The sequence below is a fragment of the Coloeus monedula genome, assembly GCF_965178545.1.
Source record: "Coloeus monedula genome assembly, chromosome: 2".
NCBI classification, from domain to species: domain Eukaryota; kingdom Metazoa; phylum Chordata; class Aves; order Passeriformes; family Corvidae; genus Coloeus; species Coloeus monedula.
In genome coordinates, this window is record NC_138782.1 from 93,317,845 (window position 1) to 93,339,007 (window position 21,163).

The window sequence follows — 21,163 nt, forward strand, 5'->3', positions numbered from 1 at the left end:
GATCTAATGCAAAAAAGACTCCTCCCCAATTCTAACACAACTAGATGCACCACTATTAATTTAGAACATGGAAACCAGAATAACAGGCTGGTGCTGCATGTTGTTCTTGCAGTATGCTGTGCCTTTCAAATCCCTGTTCATGTGCCTCAAAAACATACTGCTGTTATAATGCCCAGTGTAGGTTTTACCTCTAAGGAGCCTAACAATAGCTTCTATTCCAGAACAGGAATGGCTTGTTACAGGACAAAAGCCTTTTGTGAGGAGAAAAGTTGAGCAAACCAGTTTCATGCTCAGTTGTCTTTGTTTCCAGGCAGGCAGCTAATAATGTGTGTTTGTCAGTTTACTACTTCAGCCCTGTTCCAGAAAGCAGTGCTCTTGGGCATGACTCGTTGGGGTTGCTCTTCATGGTTCATCATCTGTGTGGCCTTCTGGGAAAAGAACTTTATAGCAATTCTGTTTGAACTAACCTTCATTGTATCTGTGCCTATAAATATGGGATATCTTTCTACTAGATTTTTACTAGGCCATTTCTGATGGTGACCTGAACTGGAATGAAGTGGACATGAACAAAAAGGAAGATCTTACTCAGCAGGTAAGAGACTGATCATGAATGATTTCCAAGCAGATATACTGATATAAAATACTTCTTGCACCTACCTCAAGATTTCAAGCGAGTGCCTGTTCCTTGTGAATTACCTAGAAGGCTCTTCATGCATGAATTTTGAGCATGGTCTAATTCTGAAGGAAATGGAAGTCAAAGAAAGGCTTCTTGCTTAAGCTGAAAAAACCCCATTTGCTTTAAGAAGCAACTCTAACAGATTTTAACTTCCTATTGGTTTCATTCATAATTTTATCAAAAGTAACAGAAATAGATGTATTAAATCTGATCCTATTAATATTATTGGGGAAACACATTGCTTTGACTTCGTTAATGTAAATGAAAGCACTACAATCTGTGGATCAGGATCTGACCTGGATTAGAAAGTGACACTCTTGAGTCAGGCTACCGACCCAAGCGAAGTTGCTCAGTTTCTATATAAGTGCATTTTGGCAGATTCTGGTCCTGAATTCGTACTTTTGTGGTCTCAAACCACTGTGAAGGAAGGATCAGCTTATTCATTTTGAGGTTCTGCCTTATTTAGGGATTTTTTTTTTACACAGTGCAGGTGGCATAGTCAAGGGAAAGTAATTACAAATAATCTTGTTACAAGGACAACTCTGTTGCTTTGAAGCAGCAAGATAATCAGTGACCTTGAGAAGCCCATCTGGTAATTGTGTATGTAGTATGAAGGCTTTGAGTGGGTGTAACAGACAAAGGCAGGTGTCAGATGTGAAAGTAAGTAGCGTGATGTGAGCGAGCCTCACTCCATTCATTTTCATGCGGAGGATGCTAACAATCTTGAGTATATTTAAAAGTTTCAAAGAAGGAAGGAGACTTTTTCTGCTCCTCACGTATCCACACATCTCCCTTGACCTATGGCAAGTTTGTGCTTCAACTTCTCCAACTGCAAAATAATGAGATGTACTTAATGTTTATGGCACTTTCACATCCTTCACGGTGAGGTTTCTGTAGCAGTAAATCACTCTTAAAGACACACTTTATCAAACAAGGTCACTGAGGGAGAAATTAGTCACAGCAATATCTTGACAAAGTATGTGATCCTCATGTTTCTCACTTACAAACAACCAGTGTCTGTTTATCATCACACGCCTTGTTTTAGCACTGCACCCAAGAGCCAACCCCCCCCTCTGTGCTTGGAGATAGTCCCTGGATATATCTGTGCTGTCCTTGGTAGACTCCGTGGCCAGATTCTGTCCTGGTTCAAATCTTTAACTCCAGTGACTCCAGTGAAGCTGCATTAATTCCCAGCAGTAGGTAATTGTTCCTGCATCCTCTGCTCCTTTGCTGCCTGGTTGCTGGGTAAGCAGCAGGGCAATGCCAGGGAAAGGGGCAGGGAAAGCACTTGGATGCAGAACTACTTGCTTTATGGGTACTGTTGCATGAGGTCTTAAGCAGCACCTCCTGCTGACTTGGCTTCAAGTATTTGAAATTCATTTGAAATTTGAATACACAAAAAGATTAAATAAACTTGATGTACCAACCTGGGGGTGCTCTAAAGTGTAACCTGGTAACAGCCAGAGTGGGACAGAAAACGTTCCTCACCATTTAGAGTATGACAGTATTTCAGTAACTCTGAAAAACTGACTTTTGAATTAGAACTGGAAAAAAGTTCAAACAATGTGAATAATGTCACATGTCAGCATTTTCTGAACAATATTTTTACATTTTTTTAGACTGGAAACATTTAATTTCAGTTTTTCAACAGTGTTTTATATGATGCAAAAAAAAAAAAACAACCAAACAAACCAAACATAAGTGAAGCAATTAACTTTTCATGTATAGAAAATTCAGTCAATGAAACCTTATATATTTTTGACTCTTGTTTTAGTTTCCCATGTTTTTCTACTTCTTAGGTTTACCAGATTTTGACATTTTGATGTTCTTTGCAAAAATAATCTTTCATTTTTGAAAAATCTGTAGCACCAACTCGGAAAGATCATCACAATTTGACCTCTTAACAATCAGTTAACAATATGAAACAAAAAAAGAGAATGTGAGTGAGCCCCTATCGTACTTTGTTGAATGCTTGCATCACTTTTTTAGGTAGCCAGTAGCAGGAACATTGAGTTATTTTGTTGATTAGATATACTAAAGCTCCTGCTAGAATTGCAGCTTGCCTCTTTCACCTTTTCCTTTGATAGAAACCCTTCAGCAGCTATTAATCTACAGTTACTCAGAGCACATTTTAAACTAACTCAGTTTCTCTCTTTTTCCCCCCTTTCAAATGCCTTACTGAGAGTTTATTTTTCTCATTTCCATGTCTCTTTTTGTCAGCCTGTTTTTGAGAGAGGTTTATAAACCACAATAGTGTTTGCTGTCTTGCCTGAAGTCATGACACAAACAAAAAGAAGGAGAAAAATGGAAGGTCCCCTCTGCAGCATCTGAATTTGCCACACAGAACACTGCAGATATATTTTCAGTCACCTATAAAATCATTTTAAGGCAAAAATTCAAGAATTGCCCTGGATTTTCACCTGTTTCACACACCACAAACCTCAGTATTTGTTATTCCTCCCAAAGGCAACACTTTACATTTCCAATGCTCTCAGGTGGGCAGGTTTACAGATGAACAGCCTTTTGGTAGTGTTGTATTTCATGATATAGTTAATGCTCCACTTCAAAGCTGTACAAAGCCTAAAAATGAACACAAACTGATTAAGAAGAATTGCTTTAGATTTGTATTTTCTGTGTTACCACAAGATATAAACTGTCCCTCAGATGCAGAATCCTGACCACGTGCCAGAAGTGGAACTTAATTTGGTTAAGTAGAGCAAGCAATTTCATCTGCGCAGTGCTAAAATATTTACCTGCTGCTACTGTCCTCTGTTCTCTCCTCTTCCTACCTGAATGGTGCTTTAACATGCTACTGCAAAGCTTAAGTGTAGCCCTTATCTGTTGATAGTCAAAGACATCCAGACTCTTGTGTACTCAGAGTGACACAGCAGGCATGTAGTGAAGGCAAGTAAAGCTGTTACTTGTATGAGTTGAGATTATCCATAAAGGGAAATTAAGTGTGATCCAGCCCTACTCTTCCTGCCTCTTGTAGGACTTGCACTGGTCCACTCTACCTGAAGCCTTACCAGGTGCAAACTCCAGTGCAGAGAGGATCAATGTATCAGCACAAATTGCAGCACTGGGGCAAGTTGTCCTAACAGAAATCAGAACTTGGGGAACTACCAACAAATATCAATGAAAAATAGCATCAGATAAAACCTTAGAAAGAAAAACCTAAATCTCAGATTCATTGGACAATGTGGCCTACATTCTTTATATTTTGGACCTAATTCTTCTGGCAGGAATGTTTGAATTGCTGCCCAAATGTTCAATTGCTAAGACAGAGAAGCAAACTTCAAAACTGCCAAGACCTCTGACTTAAGTTGCAAGTAAATATTTGAAAATCAGCAAAAAAACCTAATTGATGCTGAAACAAGTGTTGGGTGAAAAAACTGGTACTGTTGCTGCAGAGCAACAAAAATGTAGGAACTTTCAGGAAGGAAAGTAAAAGTAGTCAAAATTTTTGCTGTATTAATGCCATGACTGTTTTGCTTTCCTTTCAGCACAGCATGACACATGGTTCAATTAAATTAAGTAATGGTTTGTAGCCAGCTCACATGCACTGTATCTCATACAAGGCACTATTTCTCTGAACTGTCTCCATCTTCTGTAGGGAAAAAAAACCTTTCAAGAAATAAAAAGTTAAACACATAATTCATAAGTCCTGTTCCTGAGTGCTTTCCCCTCTGTGCCCAGGTACCGAGCCTTTTCTGATTGCAGACACCACATAAACTACTAGACAAGTAAATCTGTGTTATAGCTCATGCATAGGACTGTCTTTAATATGAAGAGATGCTGTAGCAGTACCTTGCAACAAATAACGAAATGTTTGTTTCACTGCAGAAAATACTGTGAATGATTTCTAAATTAAAATCCATAATGTCTGACTTTATTTGGAAATTAAGAGTAATTTTCCTGCAAAAAATCACAATGTGCCTTTTGCTGAGGACCCAAAGTAATCTGTATGATTGTAAGAGTTTCGTTTATTTGAAAGTAAAACTGATCACTGTTTTTGTTTAAGAGTAATGGGTGCAGTATTTCTTTTGGGTCTATAATCAAACTGCAGTACCACAGCCTTCATGGAAAATATACCCTTTGCAAACATCTATAGATACATCCGTCATTAGAGATTTGTTGCGAAGGAGCATTTCCATTAAAGAACTTACAAGTGATCAGTCCTTATCCTGCTCACCTCAATTCAGAAGGAATTTGTTTTGTTAAGGATTATAATGTGGGGATGGTACCTTGTGTTCATGAAATCCTTTGGAATGGCTAGTTATGTGAATAAGCAGTTTTCTGACATTTTGCTTTTGACACATGAACAATCCTTTGTCTGACTTCAGTACAGGTGTTCTAAAAAAGGATGTGCTCAGCTTTCCTTTGGTCATTTTGCTGAACATTTTTCAGAGATCTAAAATATAGATAGCAGGCAAAAACTTAACCTAACTTTAAAATTTTCAGTAGTTGTCAGCATACATTATAAAGCAGAAATTCATATGGCGTTATGATTATGTTACTGGTTTCAAGTTATTCAAAGGAAACAGATGAATTCTGAAAACCTCATAAATTTTAAATCAAGATATTTTGATGATGGCAGGCTCTGCCACAAAATGGCAGGAAATATTTGTCATAAATCGCAAAACACATTTTTTTTAATGACTATAACTTTCATAGCTGGAACTCTTCCCTATTTCTGTCAAAAAATAATGTTATATGCTTAGAAATTTAATATGATGAATCTTTTATTTGAAAATTTGTGGTTTTCCATTTGGCAGACACTGGTTCCTCCACCCCTACTGTTTCTCCCCCAGTGGCATTCCCTTTTTTAATTACTAAGGAAAGTATTAAAATTATAATTCTGAATTATAATCTGGTTTTTTTCACTTTGCCTGTCAAAGAAGTTATTTTATTACGTTTCTATTCCATAATGATAGAGAGCTGTAGGAATTAGGTCTATTCTACGTGGGTGAATGTGTAGGGGTATCAGCAAACACCCGGAGTGATTTTATGGGGTATTACAGGGTGTGTTATGGGAATAAACCAAAGCCCTTGGGTGAAGAAATGGGTTTATTAAACACTGAGGGCTAAAACTGGGGTAGCCAAGGACTTCTGTTGTGAATGCACCAGTAACTGTGTTAGATTGCAAGTGGGCATCACGGGCATGTCCCTGTCAGGATACATGCATGGGAGTGACAGGTTCATCCTCCCTGCTGGGCTGCTGGCCAGCTGCCTGCCACACTAACTGCAGTGTCCCCGTGAGCTCCCGAAGCAGCTGTACACACAGCCAGCCATGGAATTTTGGAGCAGGCGGGAGAGACAGAGGAAACATTTCTATGAGCTCTTCATTAGGAGAGAAGCCATAAACCTCTTTTGACTACATAATAATGGAAAATAGCATGGTGAGAAAATAGTGAAGAAAGGGAGGAATAATGCGGAAAAGGGAGTTGTTAATGAAATTAATGTAGGCCGTGTAGCTGCTTCCTTCCCTATGCACAATGGATGATGCTGCCTTTCCTTCTACGTGCTTTTGTCTGCCAACAGAAATCACTTTTGCCTTATCCAGACTGGCATTCACTTTGCTTTTGTGCAGATTCCTTCTTCTGGAAAATCAGAAATTGGAGAGAGTGCAGATTATTCCTTTGTGGAAAAGGTAAAGAATGGTCTCATTCAGAGGCTATCCCTTGATTTCCCAGTGTTTTTACAGGTGCTAATTCCAGCCCAACCCAAGCAAACCAAGGACTGTTAATATTTCTTCAATGCATACTTGAGTAGGTATTCATAAGTAATATAATAATTTGGGATTGGCTATGCAGTGATTTTGGTTAAACTATGTCAGGCAGTCTTTTTCAAGACATTGTGAGATGGAGAATTCCATCACTACCTTGATAATCACTCACAGTATTGAAATTTGTGCTATTTTTTTAATTTGCAAGTGTCTGGTTTTGATTTCCTGTCCCTTTCCCTGTCACCATCAAATTAATCACTCTTGAGGTAGGATTAGGATACTTAGGAGAGATGGTGATCCAGACACTTCTTGATATTTTTGGGGATAATGCAAGCACATTAATTTTTGTAGTTCCTTTTTGTACCTTTTCCACATGTTTACATCCATTTTAAAATCTGCTCCCACCCCTGCAATATAAACTATATCAATGTCATATATAAAGGTAAACATTGGGTTCTTTCCTGTTTAAACATCCAAATACGAGTTTTTCCTTTTGACTACTGCTCTAAGTTCAGTTATTTGTCCAAATTAGGTCCTGAAATTAATCTAAAAGTTGTTTATTTTAAGGTTTCAGTCCTCACATTTATAAGAATTACCAGTTTTCTGTGTTTCAGGGCAATAAATTTCCTTTATAAATACAAATACTTTTAATATGAACAGGAATATATTTAATTGTAAGTACTAAAATACATTTCTTTCACATTTAAAGGACATGTTTGGCAAGTGATGTCACACAAAGTACTATGTCTTACAATGCTAAATCTGCCTAAAAACAGTATTATGAAGGTATTTTCACCAATTTTGTTCTAAAACATAAGAAAAAGAATTCTGTGAGATATTTTAAAGCTCAAAATAAGTGTTCACAGAGGCTTCCATCACCAAGAAGTAATGGAAGCAGCTGGTGGTAGTACTCCATTGCCATGTTCTGTGTCATTCATGCATGTTGTTTGGTTGTATATTTTATTGCTGGTTACAGAACACATCTGAAAGTGACAATGATGAAGTTGATGGCAACAATATATGTGGTTTCAGAAAGAAAAAGGGAACCAAAGGTCCTACAAAGTATATTCCTCCTTTAGAAAATGAGAAGATGGAACTGTCCCGCACCTCAAAAGTCCCAGATCCTTGTCCCCTTAAAGGAACCACTGGTTGCTCAGAACTGCCATCAGACCAGTCTCTCCAAAACCCCACTACCTTTCCTCCAGTACAAAAGGACAGAGGAGGTCACAACAATTCCAATTCTGGCAGTGATGGTAAAGAGGACAGGTTTGGAGAAACACGAGAAACCCAGGAAAATGCTGAAATTGGGAAAAGAATAGTGGGAAAAATGAACGAGGAAATAGATACAGCACCTCAGATGAAGTTGTCCACAGGTGTGCAGCCTGCGAGGCGTGCAGAGAAAGGTGGCTGCACAGAGGCAGTACAGAGGGCAAAGGACAGTGAGCAGAGAGGGGGTAAGCCAGAAGGACAGGCTGGGATGGAAGAAAAAGTTGTCAAGTTTCATGTGACAAAGATGGGCTCCCTGGGCAGTGCTGCATCCATGCCAGGGAGCCATACTGCCGAGTCCCTCACAGGAGCACCTGGCATTTCTAAACGAAGTCTACAAGAGTTGAAAAACCTGCTTAGTGAAGGTCATCTGCCTTCTCATGGGCCCATTTTCTGTGGCAAGGCAGGTGGCACTTTCGCTCAGAAAAATTTGAAACCCCGGGAGAAAGCAGCTGACAAACAGGGCGGGCCCTTTGAGACTTTTACTCCCCATTTTGGAGAGGAAAAGCAAAAGTATCTCAGCTTCCACAAAGAGGGAGTGGGGCAGCAGAGCAAAACCGTCCTGGTCCTCAGCTCTGCTGGCTCTGATCAGCAGCAACCAGTGGGAAGCGATGTGGATCAACTTATTCTGGGACTACCAGCAGCTCCTACACCTGCAGAAAGCACAGCTCCTGAGGTTCAGTTTGACTCCTCCACAGGCCACGCCGGTAAGGATACTTAAACATCACCTGCTCTCCTCTTAAACAAAATGCTCCTGTTGTTTTGTGGTGTTTTGCTAAGCTGCAAACTTAAGTCAGAGCTAGTGCACAAGAGAACTGACACCTGTGGTTTCTGTGTGATCAGGATGGATTGGATATTGTGCTCTACATCTATGCTGCTTTTAAATTTTTTTGAAGTAAGGCATTTATAAAGCCCAACTGCCTGCCAAAAAATGCCATGCACAACTGGTCATGTCTTTTTCACTAAAACGGAAATATTTCTTCATTTAAACTGAGTGCAGGCAGCACTTCCCAAAAGTCTGCTAGATACTGCAAAGCTCTGATGGCATCTATGCTTCTTAACATTTCCTTTTTTTTTTAACATTTCCAGCAGTAGAAATTGGTCCCATGTAGGGATGATGTTTTCAATTATTTTTCCTGTGAGAGGACTGGAATGCAAAAACATCTCTTATAAATTATAGCGGAAGAAAAGCAAATGAGGCAGAGAGAACTTCCACTTATTTTCATGCTGTTCAGTAAGACCATTTTGGAAGTGTTTATAGAGACAATTAATTGCTACTAATAGGCTGTGATTTCTTTGTAAAAGCTTCTGGGCTAGCTGGATCAACAAACCAAAAACTATTATTAGCTGTGATAATGTAATGGGCTTGAACAGTTTGTTGTTCTGTTTCCAGGAAGCACAAAAACACCAGTTTGTCAGTTGTATAGATATCACATTAATACATTTCCATGAGCATCAGTCTGAGATCACATTATCAGCTTTCCAGGATAGATATCTTTCTTTTGACTTGTCTTACTGATACAAGAAATACCAACCTCTTAATTGATAAAATACTTTAGTCATCCTTAACTATGTAACAAAATATAATAATAACAATCAAATGTTTACAATAATATTAATTTATCCTGCTTTTTTTAAGTCTCCTGACAGATCGGTAGAAACCCTCCTATGCATACTCTGAAAAAAACCAGTTTGAACATGTCAATTGTTGTTAGCTACTGCAGTATTTCTTGGTAGACATTTTGTGTTACCCAGTTTGACCAAGTCTGAACAAGATATCCATGAACATTATCAGTGTTTACTCAGGGCACTGCATGAGAAATACAAAGCTTTGAAAAGATATTTTTCGCTTGAACCATTCTCTATGCATATCTATTAGAATAAAAAGGTTAGAGCATTAATTAGCAGCCTACACTTGATGCTGTTTCCTCTCCGGACTACATTGTTTTTCACATTTCTAAAAGGTGAGCAAAATATTATCAAATTTATAACACTACTGTTTTCTCATTGTCTGCAAAACCAGCAAATATGTTTTAAAACATAGGAGTAATTATTCTTTGTCATAGCACTATTTACAAGGTAGAGGGAACTGATGAGATTAACTGTAGATTTCACAGGGAGATTTCAACTCAGCTGTAGCCACTCAGCATGAAGTAACTAATCCAAGCTTATTACCTAGTCAGTAAAGGCAGGCATTTTGTCTTCAAAGAGGTATTAGAGGTGGATGAAAAAATGACCTCTGAAGTGTGTTTCCACTCAGTGGGGAAGAAGCCCCATGATGATTAGCTTAGATCATTTGTCTGACTCTGAGATGCCTAAAGCTACCTGGGATTAATCCTGCCCTGTATCACTGGTGGTAGTGATGATTGTAAGAGACCTACAGATGAGAGCAAACTATGAGGGGAGCTGGGAGAAAACTGTTTTGTCTCATCAGAAAAGTATTCCATATCAAATGTTTTGGAATCTCATGAGATTTGGATTCCATTTGGGTTTGACCAAACAAGTTGTAGTGCTCACTGTGCATTTCTACTAGTAAATGGAATGCACAGGAGTTTACACTTAATAAGAATGGTATGTGTTCAAAATTTAATTTTCATTGAAGACGTTCAGTAACTTAACTGAAAAAAAGAAACTTTTGGATAAAATTCTGCAGTGTTTAATGAGCCTTTGCATAAACAGTATTTCATTGCTGTCCATGGTAATTTATTGATTGATAAGATCAAGTCCTAAATTTTTTTTTTTTTTTTTTAATAAAACATTATATTAAATATTTCAGTTACCAGAGTGCCGGAAGTCTTGGATCTAAAGATATCTCAACACTGAGTAGATCTGAAATACAAACCCCAATAATTTACAAGTTTTCAAATAGTTGAACTTGCTCAAATCAGAAGACTTCATCCAAAATGTTTGGAAAAATTACAAGAGGTTATATATCAGATCCACTACGTGTTGAGATACAGCCAAAACAAGAATATGCTTTATTGTTGTTAAAAGTACAGAGTTAAGGGATAATTTCTAGAGATCAGCAGCAGAAAGTTTAAAACATATATCTGAGTGTCAGTAATTCAGAGGATTTATATAAAGTCATGTTAGTTACATGGTAAACATCGCTCCAAAACAATAAATCCATATGTTTTTTCCAAAATACTGATTGGAAAATGTGGAAATATTAGTGTATGTGGATTTTGTCCATTTCTTGTCAGCTCTTTTGTAAAAGAAGTGTTTGGACATGGGAAAAAAAAAATAGAAAAGAAGCAGACATGTCAGATATTTGGGTTAGTAAAAAAAATGTTACTTGAACAGTGTCAGAGAAACTGGAGCTGAAGCTAAAACTCTTAACCTAAAGCTCTTTTCCATGGAAAGATAGAAACTAACACATGCAGCTGATTAGGTGAATACACTGACTGCACTGACATGAATTTAGGAATTTTATTTGCCTAAGTGTCTATATCTAATAACGATGTGCATTTCTGCAAGTTGATATGTAGTCATTAATTGGCAGGTGCTTCTTAAGCTGTTCAATGCCTGCATTCTTGGACAAAGAGGGATGATTCCAAACAGTAAAGAATAAGATGAAATTTCATGCATGTAGTATTAAATAACCATCATGTACGTGCACACAGGATGAATTCATGCATGTGCTATATGTATAGTGTAAAGAGCACGTAAGGTAGGTGTATATTGACCTCTCTGAACTCAAACCTTGCCACGTGCTGCTCTGCATGCTACTAAATTAGAATATTAATACTACAGTAGCCAGGGACAGAATGATGAATCCTTCAACAAAGAAACAACCTAGGCTTTTTTCTCTATTGACATACAAAAATTTGCTCACATACTCTGAACCAAACTTGAACTCCCCATGTGGTTTGGCTGTCTCTGTGCGCACCTGGAGGAGACATGTCTGCCCCAACTGATTCTGCTCAGTAAATCTAGTCAGTCACAAGGAAATAGAAATGGAGGCTCTTTGGGACCTGTAAGTGGACAATCAGGAGATATAAGTGGTCACTTCATAGTCACTGCCTCTGCTCTAATTCCTGGACCATAATGATGTCTTACTTTGGGACTTAAGCCTGTCTTTTTCACTTGGTACCCTTTTCTGCTTTTTATTTTAAACAATCTGTGCCATTCTTACAGCTCTCTTAAGGTGAAGAACCGAAGTCATACTGTTCTTTCATATTCTTTGCTTATGCCAACAACATTTTTCTTTCTTCTTCTATATTTTGAACTGAGTTTGAGCATAGCAGGGCTGAAGCTCAGCTCCTTTCTAGAGTTTCTTGTTTGCCCTTATTTTCTGTTGGAAAAAACATCATTTTTTTGTCTTTTTCTTTCCTTTTCTCTCTGAACTGAGCTATATACAACTCATCATATTTTTTTTACCTCACAAACTCTAAGAACAAACCAAAGCAACTGAAAGCTCTTTAGTCCTTTATCTTCCATACTAATAGCTGAAATATTCCTGCTATGTGACTCTGCATGATTTCCTATTTTTCCTCTTGATCTATATAAAATAAAAATGCTCAGACAGGACTTCTATCCAGTCTTTCTGATCTATTTTGTCTTCTTTTAGGTGAGATTCAACTCATCTATCTCTGGTATTTGTAGTAAGCTAGTCATCCCGTGATTCTGTGTGAGAAAGAGGTGTGTATTCAAACCATAATTCCCACCCACTGGAGATCCTTACTTTTTTTATAGTAATAGTTATCGGTTGCAAAAACAGTTAGATTGGACCTAATGTAAGGGAAATGTATTCTCTGCTTTTTATGTCTGCCAGCTGCCTCTCCTTCTACAATATATTCATGAAATTTTAGTCCTTACCTTCAATACTGTACAAAATTTCTTCCCTAAATAACCTTGCTTCCCATTTAGCATAGTGATCTCTTCCATCCTGGAAGTGTTCAAAGCCAGGCTGGATGGAGATTTGAGCAACCTGGTCTAGTGGAAGATGTCCTTGCTCATGGCATGGGCATTGGAACTACATGATCTCTAAGGTTCCTTTCAACCCAAACTGTTCTATGATTCTCAGTTGATTTTTTTAAATTAGGAGAAATATTTTTAGACCAGAGGGGGCTTCCTAGTTTGCAACAGCGTATGCCTTGCTTCACACAACTTTGATCAGTGATTCCTTCCATAAATCCAAATTTTCTGTTTGATTTTGAAGAAAGATAGGCCACTGTAGTTTCATCCTATTTAGGATTATGTTAGGTAGTACTATTGGGTATTACACAACTTAAATTTCTTTCAGACACCTGCATATTTTGTTTTCAAATCCTCTAAATTTTCTACAACTGTGATAATTTTCTCATCTCTACAGAAGAGCCATTTTTATAAAATATCCTGTAATGTACAAAAATATAGGTTATTTATTTATCTTTCATTTATTGAGAGATAAAAACTTACTTTGCATTTGACTCTTGAAGATGTATCTTGTCTGAGAAGCTGTGTCATATTGTTGTCATCCAGTTTGGAAAGAATAATTCATGACTGATTGAAGCTCTATGTCAATCTCTAAATTAGCTATAGAACTCAAGAAAAACCTGAGTTTCTCCACGGTCATGCTGGTAAAATCCCTGCTTTGCAATTAAGTTTAGAAAAGAAAGCAGACTGTCATGAGACAAAGAAATGAATGGAAAACACATTGAAAGTTTCATTGTCAAACAGATCAGGGAAATATTTTAACTGTCTCCTATCCTTTGGGAGTTTCTAGTATGCTTACATAGTTATGCCCCTGTTAAGAGTCTTATAGGTGAGTAAAAATACAACGTAGGAAACAACTTTTTATATACTTGACTGAAGAAATCAAATGAGTAAACAGTTTTGGCAGAGCTTTTTTTTAGGTGAGAAAGAAATTGAAATTGCATATTTTTTCAACTGAAGATGCTTCTGGTCACTATTCAATCAATAACGCATTCAAATGCAACTCACGTCTACTTACCATGTCAAAAAACCAGATGGGAATAGAAAAGTAGCAGTAAGAATGATATCTGGCATAGGAAAAGCTGTCATATAAGGTTTGAGAAATAAAGGTGGTTAACGTTTGAAGACAAAAGTGAGAACAGTAAATAACATGCTGTGCAAAGCAAGTAAACTGACTGTTCTTAAATATAAAAACCAGAGTATTGTAAGGAAGGACAGACATGTTCAAATTAGTGCTGACAGGAATTTCCATAGGATTTAGAAGTGTAGTTGTGTGATTACCCTGTGGGACTCTTCACTAGTGAATATCATCAACACAAGGTATCTGTTTTTATAAAGGGGGTCAGTATAGATCTTCAGAGCACCCTGTGTTAGATTTCTAACACAGTCACCTCTTCTAGGCCTGAGACACTGTACTTTAGTTGTGAAGTGGTTTATTAAGGGATCACGGGAAAGGGTTCCTTTGAACAAGTTGAAAACAAGATTGATCTGGGACGTGCACTTTCTTCTGTTTTGGCATTTTCCTGTTGCTGAAAAGGGAAAGCTGATGTCAACTATTTGCCCTAGCTGCTCTTAGCAATCTGGGTGATTTCAATATTAATAATCTAAGAAAGATGCCACTCTTCTATAAATAATAATCGTAATAATAATAATAGTAATTGTTATAATTATTATTGGTAATATTTTTAGTTCATTGTGTGATTAATATGTTTTAAATATGTGAAGACAGTTTGTAGGTATTTTGTACTAATTACAGTAGAAACAGGAATATTACCAATTGTTTCTCAATGGTAACTTAAATGGGAAATGCAGACAGAACCATAGACAAACAAACATTAGGTTCTTTTCTGTGTCCTGCCAAACTGATGTAGATATTTAATGATCTGCTTAAAGAAAGATGACCAGTCTGGATTTTTATTTGATTTTTAAAATGAAAATCTGAACAAAAATCTGAGCATCTTGTTGAATTTACATGTTTCTTTAAGGAGATTTTTCTGAAATGAAAAGGAAGATGCCCCTCTTCCTAGAGGCCCAGAAACCTAGAGAAAAAGTTATACTCATGAACAGAATCCTCCCTCAGAAGAATGTAAAACTTTTAGACTGTGATTCTAAATCAGCAAGGCCTGTCAAATCCTTATTTATTAGCTATTTTACCTACAGTAACTAATGCTCTGGATAATGATTATATGAAGTGAGTAAAGACAGAGTACTCAGTTCCCTCCTATACCTTTCCAAACTTAAATAATTATTGGCATCATGGATGCAGTTTGACAGTGATTTATTTAGTGGCTGCAAAGAAAATATATTTTGGGTCCTGTGCTGAAGAAAAGTGAATAGTCAGTAGTTATTCAGTAATTATTACTTCAGAAACAAATCCCCTCTCATATTCCCAAAATCAATCAGAGATATTAAGTAATGGTGACATTTTTATCTATCATACAATTTACAGAAACATTATTTCAATGAGAAAGCTAATCTGCAAATGATATAAAAGATGAACTCTAAAAAGTATGTGAAGGCTACATGACTGTTTCTGTTGATTCTAAAAGATTTTGGGAAAAGGCTATTGTAAATGAATAAGTGTCTTTTGACTAGCAGGGTGTCTACACTGGCATATAGATTAATTTTAAACTAATACTAGACCAATATGTATAATTTAGTCTCATAATTTAACAAGATATATCTTTGATCATAAAAAATCCAACTGCAGAAGAAAATTTCTGGCTTCTTTAGTTATTAATATTTTCTGTCTTAATCTTCTTTAGAAACATTTTCTGTTTATGAATTTTCTGTTAATGTTTGTTCACATCATGTAATTATATATTTATTCAAATACCTTTAGCTCAAAGACAACACATATATATAAAATTTGGAAAATTACCTGACATTGGCAGATGTTTAAGTATATTTGTAGCTTTATTTTTTAAAAGAATTTATGCATCATTAATATGAATTCCTGTAACATTTGTGTTTTTCTTAGATACTGATTTATATAATCTATATCTCTTAGGAATACTGTTTTAAAGAATTAATATGATCAGAATTAAAGTTGCAGTTTTTTCATGAGTTGTATGTTTTTACCTGAAAAATATTTGTTCAGTAGATGGAAATTTAACAGATGACATTTCAGGACATTTTAAGAAATTCTTGCAAGATTTACATCAAAAGCTGACTGATGTCAATGATTGTCAGCCAAGCTTCACTTTGAATAACACAAAGACATAAAAATCTCAGTGTGACTGGTGGTTGACAGGAAATGTCTACCATCTTTGGAGAGGAAATGAAACTTGTATGGAATAAGGCATTGATCACTGCTTTAAAGGTAAAAGCCTCAGATTTCTGTCCCTGGAGTTGAAAAAAAAACTTCTCTTAATATAAAATTTGAAAGATTTTCTGAATCTTTTAAAGTTCTGTTACTCTATTGAACAGTCACAGTTTATACCTGTTATTAAACTTCTAAATAAATGTCATGTTCATGAAGAGGTCAAATCTGGTAAATGCCAGCAAACATCTATGCTGTAAAACAACATTACAGGATGACTGAAGTGGTATTCAAATAACTTGATGGCATAAGCAAGACAAGATCAGTCCTCCCTGCTTGTTATTGTGTTTTGGCAGCACCTGTAACAGAGTGAGTGTTACACAAAACATTTAAACCGGGCTTCCTTATTTAATATTCATCCTTTAAAGGACATATTGCCCCAGTGTTTATAGAAGACTTTTGGAAAAAAAACTGTTTCCATAAGGAGCTTAGAGCTGAAACAGACCAAAGGGAAAGATGTCATGAGAAGTAGATATGACAGAATTGCTTTCGAGATTTGTCTATTCAATTTTTACTCTGTTCTCCTATTTACTTGAATTTTGTTCTGTACTTTCAGCTGCCATACCTCAGAGAGCACAGTTACTAACTTTTTCTTACTTGTCTGACCTAAAGGATCCTCCTTGCCATCTGAAGCTGGAGGATCCAGTAATATCCAGCAATAGTCAAGGATTCTGAGACATCTATGACTACAACTGAATCTGTGGCCTTCTCAGGGAATAATCTGATAGCCTTGTACTGGGCCAGCTTGTGAGCCTTCTTACAGCCCCACAACTGGCAGTCCTGCTTGCCCCAAAGGAGAGGTTATAAAGATGTGTTTGTACCTACTGGCTACTGCTAGAGGAGACCTGCTCTAGTTTGGGTAATTTGCTACCAGAGAGATGAGGATTGCCCCCACCAACCTTCAGAGTACCTCAGCATGAAGCTTTAAACTTCCACTTGAAGGCTGGTGGTGAATGGTTGCTGTTGGTGATCTTCCGCTGTGGTTTTGAAATACCTGCAAAAATTCATCTGACCACATGCTCAGGAAGAATGGAGGACTTTTCTTCCAGAAATGCAAAAAGAAATATATTTTTCACAGTTTATTGCATGTTAATATAAAATTTTACTCTTGATCTGCTTAGTTTATTGTACTAAGTGGAAGTTAATGCCTTGTGTAGTTTAACTTGAGTAAAAACAATAGTTAGATACCAAAAAGAAAAGCAGGCTGAGAGATCAAGAGGTAGGTGAAAGGAAGTTACTTTGCCCATCTCTCTGTTCCATTATAGAAGTTATATTCAGGTGTTATCACCTTCATGTCATGAAGTTTATAGAGCCCTACAGCTTCTGCAATACAGTTAAGAAGACAACTCCATAACAGCAAATGCATAAATGCATAAACTTCCCTTGAAAGTCACTGCCTGTACTGGAGGAGACTGCAATCCTCCTCAAGAGGCCTCAAGAAAGGTTTAGTAGAAGACAAGTGCCCTTTTTATCATATTGCCATATCAACGCACTTTACAAAGTCATAGAAGAAACAGCACCTGTATTCTGTCAGTTTTCCATGGGAAATAGGTATCCAGTTACTACTTTTGCTCCTAAAACCACTCAACAAACCTCATAAACTCCTGGTTTTACCACATGTTCTCTTCTTAACTTGGAAAAAAGTTTAAATTACAGACCACTCCAAAAAATAAGAGATTTTATACAGGATGTCAGGGAAAAATACATGTGTTTATTTAAAATCTCTTTCATGTTCCATATCTTTTTCTCATTTCTGTTTTTACACTCTATGCCACAATTTCCCACTTTTGCACTTTTTAGGAGAAGAGCCGTATTCCAGCTTTCTTCATTTTGTTTGACGTGAACATTCCTCTTCACTTCTAGCATTCAACAGAGACCCTGATGTAAACGGCCTTGGAAACCCAACTCTCCTTCACCTGTTCTCTCATATTGAATTTATTAAGCAGCAGATGGCCAGGGACAACGTGCAGTTTGTCAGATTTGAATCAATAGACCTCCATGGTGTGTCAAGATCAAAGAATGTTCCTTCTCGATTTTTTCAGGTAACTTTTTTTGTTTCCAGTTTATATGTTTTCCTTTTAACCTTTATGTATTTTCATCCCCATCCTTAAATTATATTTTCTCCATCATGCAGGCAGCAACTCCAGCTTAGAACAAATTATCTGCTCCCTCCCCTTGCTCATGTTCCTGAAGGATCTAGACTTCTTTCATCATTCCAATCATTTATTCCTCTTTTCCTCCAAGTAGTAATCTATTTAGATAAAGCTAAAAATTTCAGTTCTTTGATGTTCTAATCATCTCTTCCCTCAGAAATGTCTTTTCAGATTCAATACATTATAAAAATTTTAGTTTGCTGAACATCTCTAAATTGCAAAAAAAGAAAGGAGTAAACATTGAAAGAAATAAAATGACTGAAGATAAGTTCATTTTAGTTATGAGAAATTTTATAGTTATCAAACACATAGGAAAATGTCACTGAGTTGCAAGATGACTTAACAGCAATATTTGCCACAGTAATGAATCAGGAAATAAAAATCATATTAGGAAGCAGGATAAATTAGGTAGCAGGGTTAGAGAAGGGAGAAGTACTGCTATAGGGTAGTCACCTTTGACACTTTTTCAGTGCCAAATGGACAGCTTAGACATCTTGGAACAGAGTTCACCAGAGTGTGCAGTTTTGGTTTGGGTGTCACACATACTGATACCGTTTACTGCCACCTGCTTAAGAGAAGACAGACTTCATTCATTCATTCATTCACTCAGTCATATTAAGAGAAGCTATCATATACAGTTTGTCGTCTGGATATGCAAAATTGGGTTTTTTTCAGCTCTGAGCTTGCCCCTTTCTAGGTTTGTTCTGTCTCCTCTGCTGACACAAATGGCAACCTTTTCCCTTAGAAGAATAAAGGTAAGATGTAAACAGGAGCCAAATTTCACTTGGTGGAACTTGGCCTAATTGCAGCTTTCATCAGAAAAATACTTGGTCATAAGGTAAGTTGTAAAGGTGCTTGATTGAAGATAGATGATCCTTCCTTGGGGTCTTACCTGCATTTCATTTTCATCAGCTGCAGCTTTCTATTCAAAAGGAGAAGAAAGTATATCTATGAGTTTTTCTCACCTGGAAGTGCTTCCCTGCATTTACCCCAAACTTTTGAAGTCCAGAAAGTGAGATTTTTCTGCTAAATGTTGCATCTGAAAAACAGTGAGGTGCATGTTATGGCATTCAAAGAGAAGTTACAGCCTGAACTGTATCAATATGAGTCTTTTGTGGTCACTTGCATCTACGTAAACAAAATGGCCAGAGGGTGGAAGCTAAATAGACTAACTACAGATAAAAGTTTGACTTGCAAAATTTGCACCTAACTGGTGATACCCATAAATGTCTAAAGACCATGCAAGAAAAGTGTTGAACATTTTTTTAGTTCCTTATGGAAAGTTAAAAAATTATCATTGTGATAATTGATGCCATCGTTTTCATACCAATCTTGCAGAAAGTTGTTCTGCTTTATAAGGACACAGTAACTGTCTCTTACCCTTCATGCCAGTGATCATTGCATTTTAGTGTTCTTAATGAAAATGTTGTCGTTCTACCTGGGAATCTGAATTTAATATATTTTATATACATAAAAATACCACTGAGCTCTTTTCTGATTTGGTAATATGTCATTCTGCTCTGTGTTTAGGAGAAAGCAATTCACGGTGTTGCCATGCCCAGAAGTTACCTTGAACTGACGCTGAATCCTAAAGATAATGAACTAGATTACATAAATGCAACCAATTTCAATTGTGACATAATCCTGAACCCTGATTTATCAACATTTCGAATACTACCCTGGACTGAGCAGACTGCGAGAGTGATATGTGATTCCTTCACTGTGTTGGGCACCCCACTAATGACCTCCCCAAGGCACATTGCCAAGAAACAGCTGAGCCAGCTTCAGGACAATGGCTTTTCTTTGCAGTCTGCATTCACTTATGAATTTTGTATTTATGGCATTACTGAGGTTGTAAACTCAAAGACAATATCTTTTCCTGCAGCCACGATACTAAATAACCATGATCAGACTTTCATTCAGGAGCTCATTGAAGGAATGTATTATGCTGGTGCCAACATTGAAAGCTTTTCTTCTTCCAGTGGGCCTGGGCAAATGGAGATCACTTTTCATCCAGCGTTTGGCCTAGATGCTGCTGACAGTGCCTTCACGTTTAGAACAGGCCTTAAAGAAGTGGCTAAGAAGTATAACTATGTGGCTAGCTTTTTCTCAGAATCAGGATTTTACAATTCGGGGGCTCTATCACACAGCCTGTGGGATCTGAATGGCCAGAAGAATCTGTTTTCTGCTGGTTATGGAGTTGAGGAGCTCTCAGAGCTTGGAAAAAATTGGTTATCAGGTCTCTTGGCACACACGGCAGCTATCAGCTGCTTGATGGCTCCTACCACCAGCTGCCGTAAGCCTTACTCTAAATACAGTAAAGAATCAAAAGAGACTGTAAATGCAAAATGGGCATATAATGATAACAGCTGTGCCTTTAATGTCAAATGTCATGGTGGAAAAGGCACTTACATAGAGAATAAATTAAGTTCTGCTGCAGCAAACCCGTACCTGGTCCTTGCTGCTACTATTGCTGCAGGTCTAGATGGAGTAAAGAGAGGACTTAGCTATGATGATATGCTCGAAGAAGAAAATCACACTGGTGATCTGAAACATTCATCAATCCCTCTGAAACTAGAAGATGCTCTGGTTGCTCTTGAGAAAGATTCTTGCATTAAGGAAGCATTAGGTGAAACTTTTATCCGATACTTTATTGCCATGAAACATTATGAGTTAGAAACTGAAGAAATGGATAGTGAAAGGAATAAATGCCTGGGATATTTTATTTAGAAGGAGCACTCTTCTGTAGTGGTGCTGTGTAAATGCATACAGTGAATGGTTAAGGTTCTTGAAATTAGTACATATATTTAAAAATGTTTTAATGCTTTGGGATTTTTCCCCCCTCCTTTGTATAGTACATGGTAATTACACTTTATTGTCCATGTACATTCATGGCCTTCAGTAAAAAGCTGATATATTCATGAAATAATATTAACACGGTTTTAAAAAACAGGTGGAGTTTTTTTGGGCAGACCTGCTGGTGAAAAGAAGAAAAGAGAAGGTGAAATGAAGAGCAACTACACAACTGTCATAGGACTATAGCATGCAGAAAAGTGGGAGTAGTGGGGACAACGATGAGGGGTGGGGTTTAGAACTGAGGAAGG

The 21,163-nt window shown here is 37.1% G+C and overlaps 1 protein-coding gene across 1 annotated transcript; it reads left to right on the forward strand.

Moving 5' to 3' along the window:
- Positions 1-562: 562 nt before the first annotated feature.
- On the forward strand, positions 563-20,789 carry LGSN (lengsin, lens protein with glutamine synthetase domain; the record flags this gene model as incomplete). Its single annotated transcript, XM_082276764.1, has 4 exons — positions 563-592; positions 7,378-8,374; positions 17,770-17,948; positions 19,590-20,789. 4 exons carry the CDS (start codon positions 563-565, stop codon positions 20,787-20,789), a joined length of 2,406 nt encoding a protein of 801 aa, XP_082132890.1.
- Between the last annotated feature and the right edge of the window lie 374 nt (positions 20,790-21,163).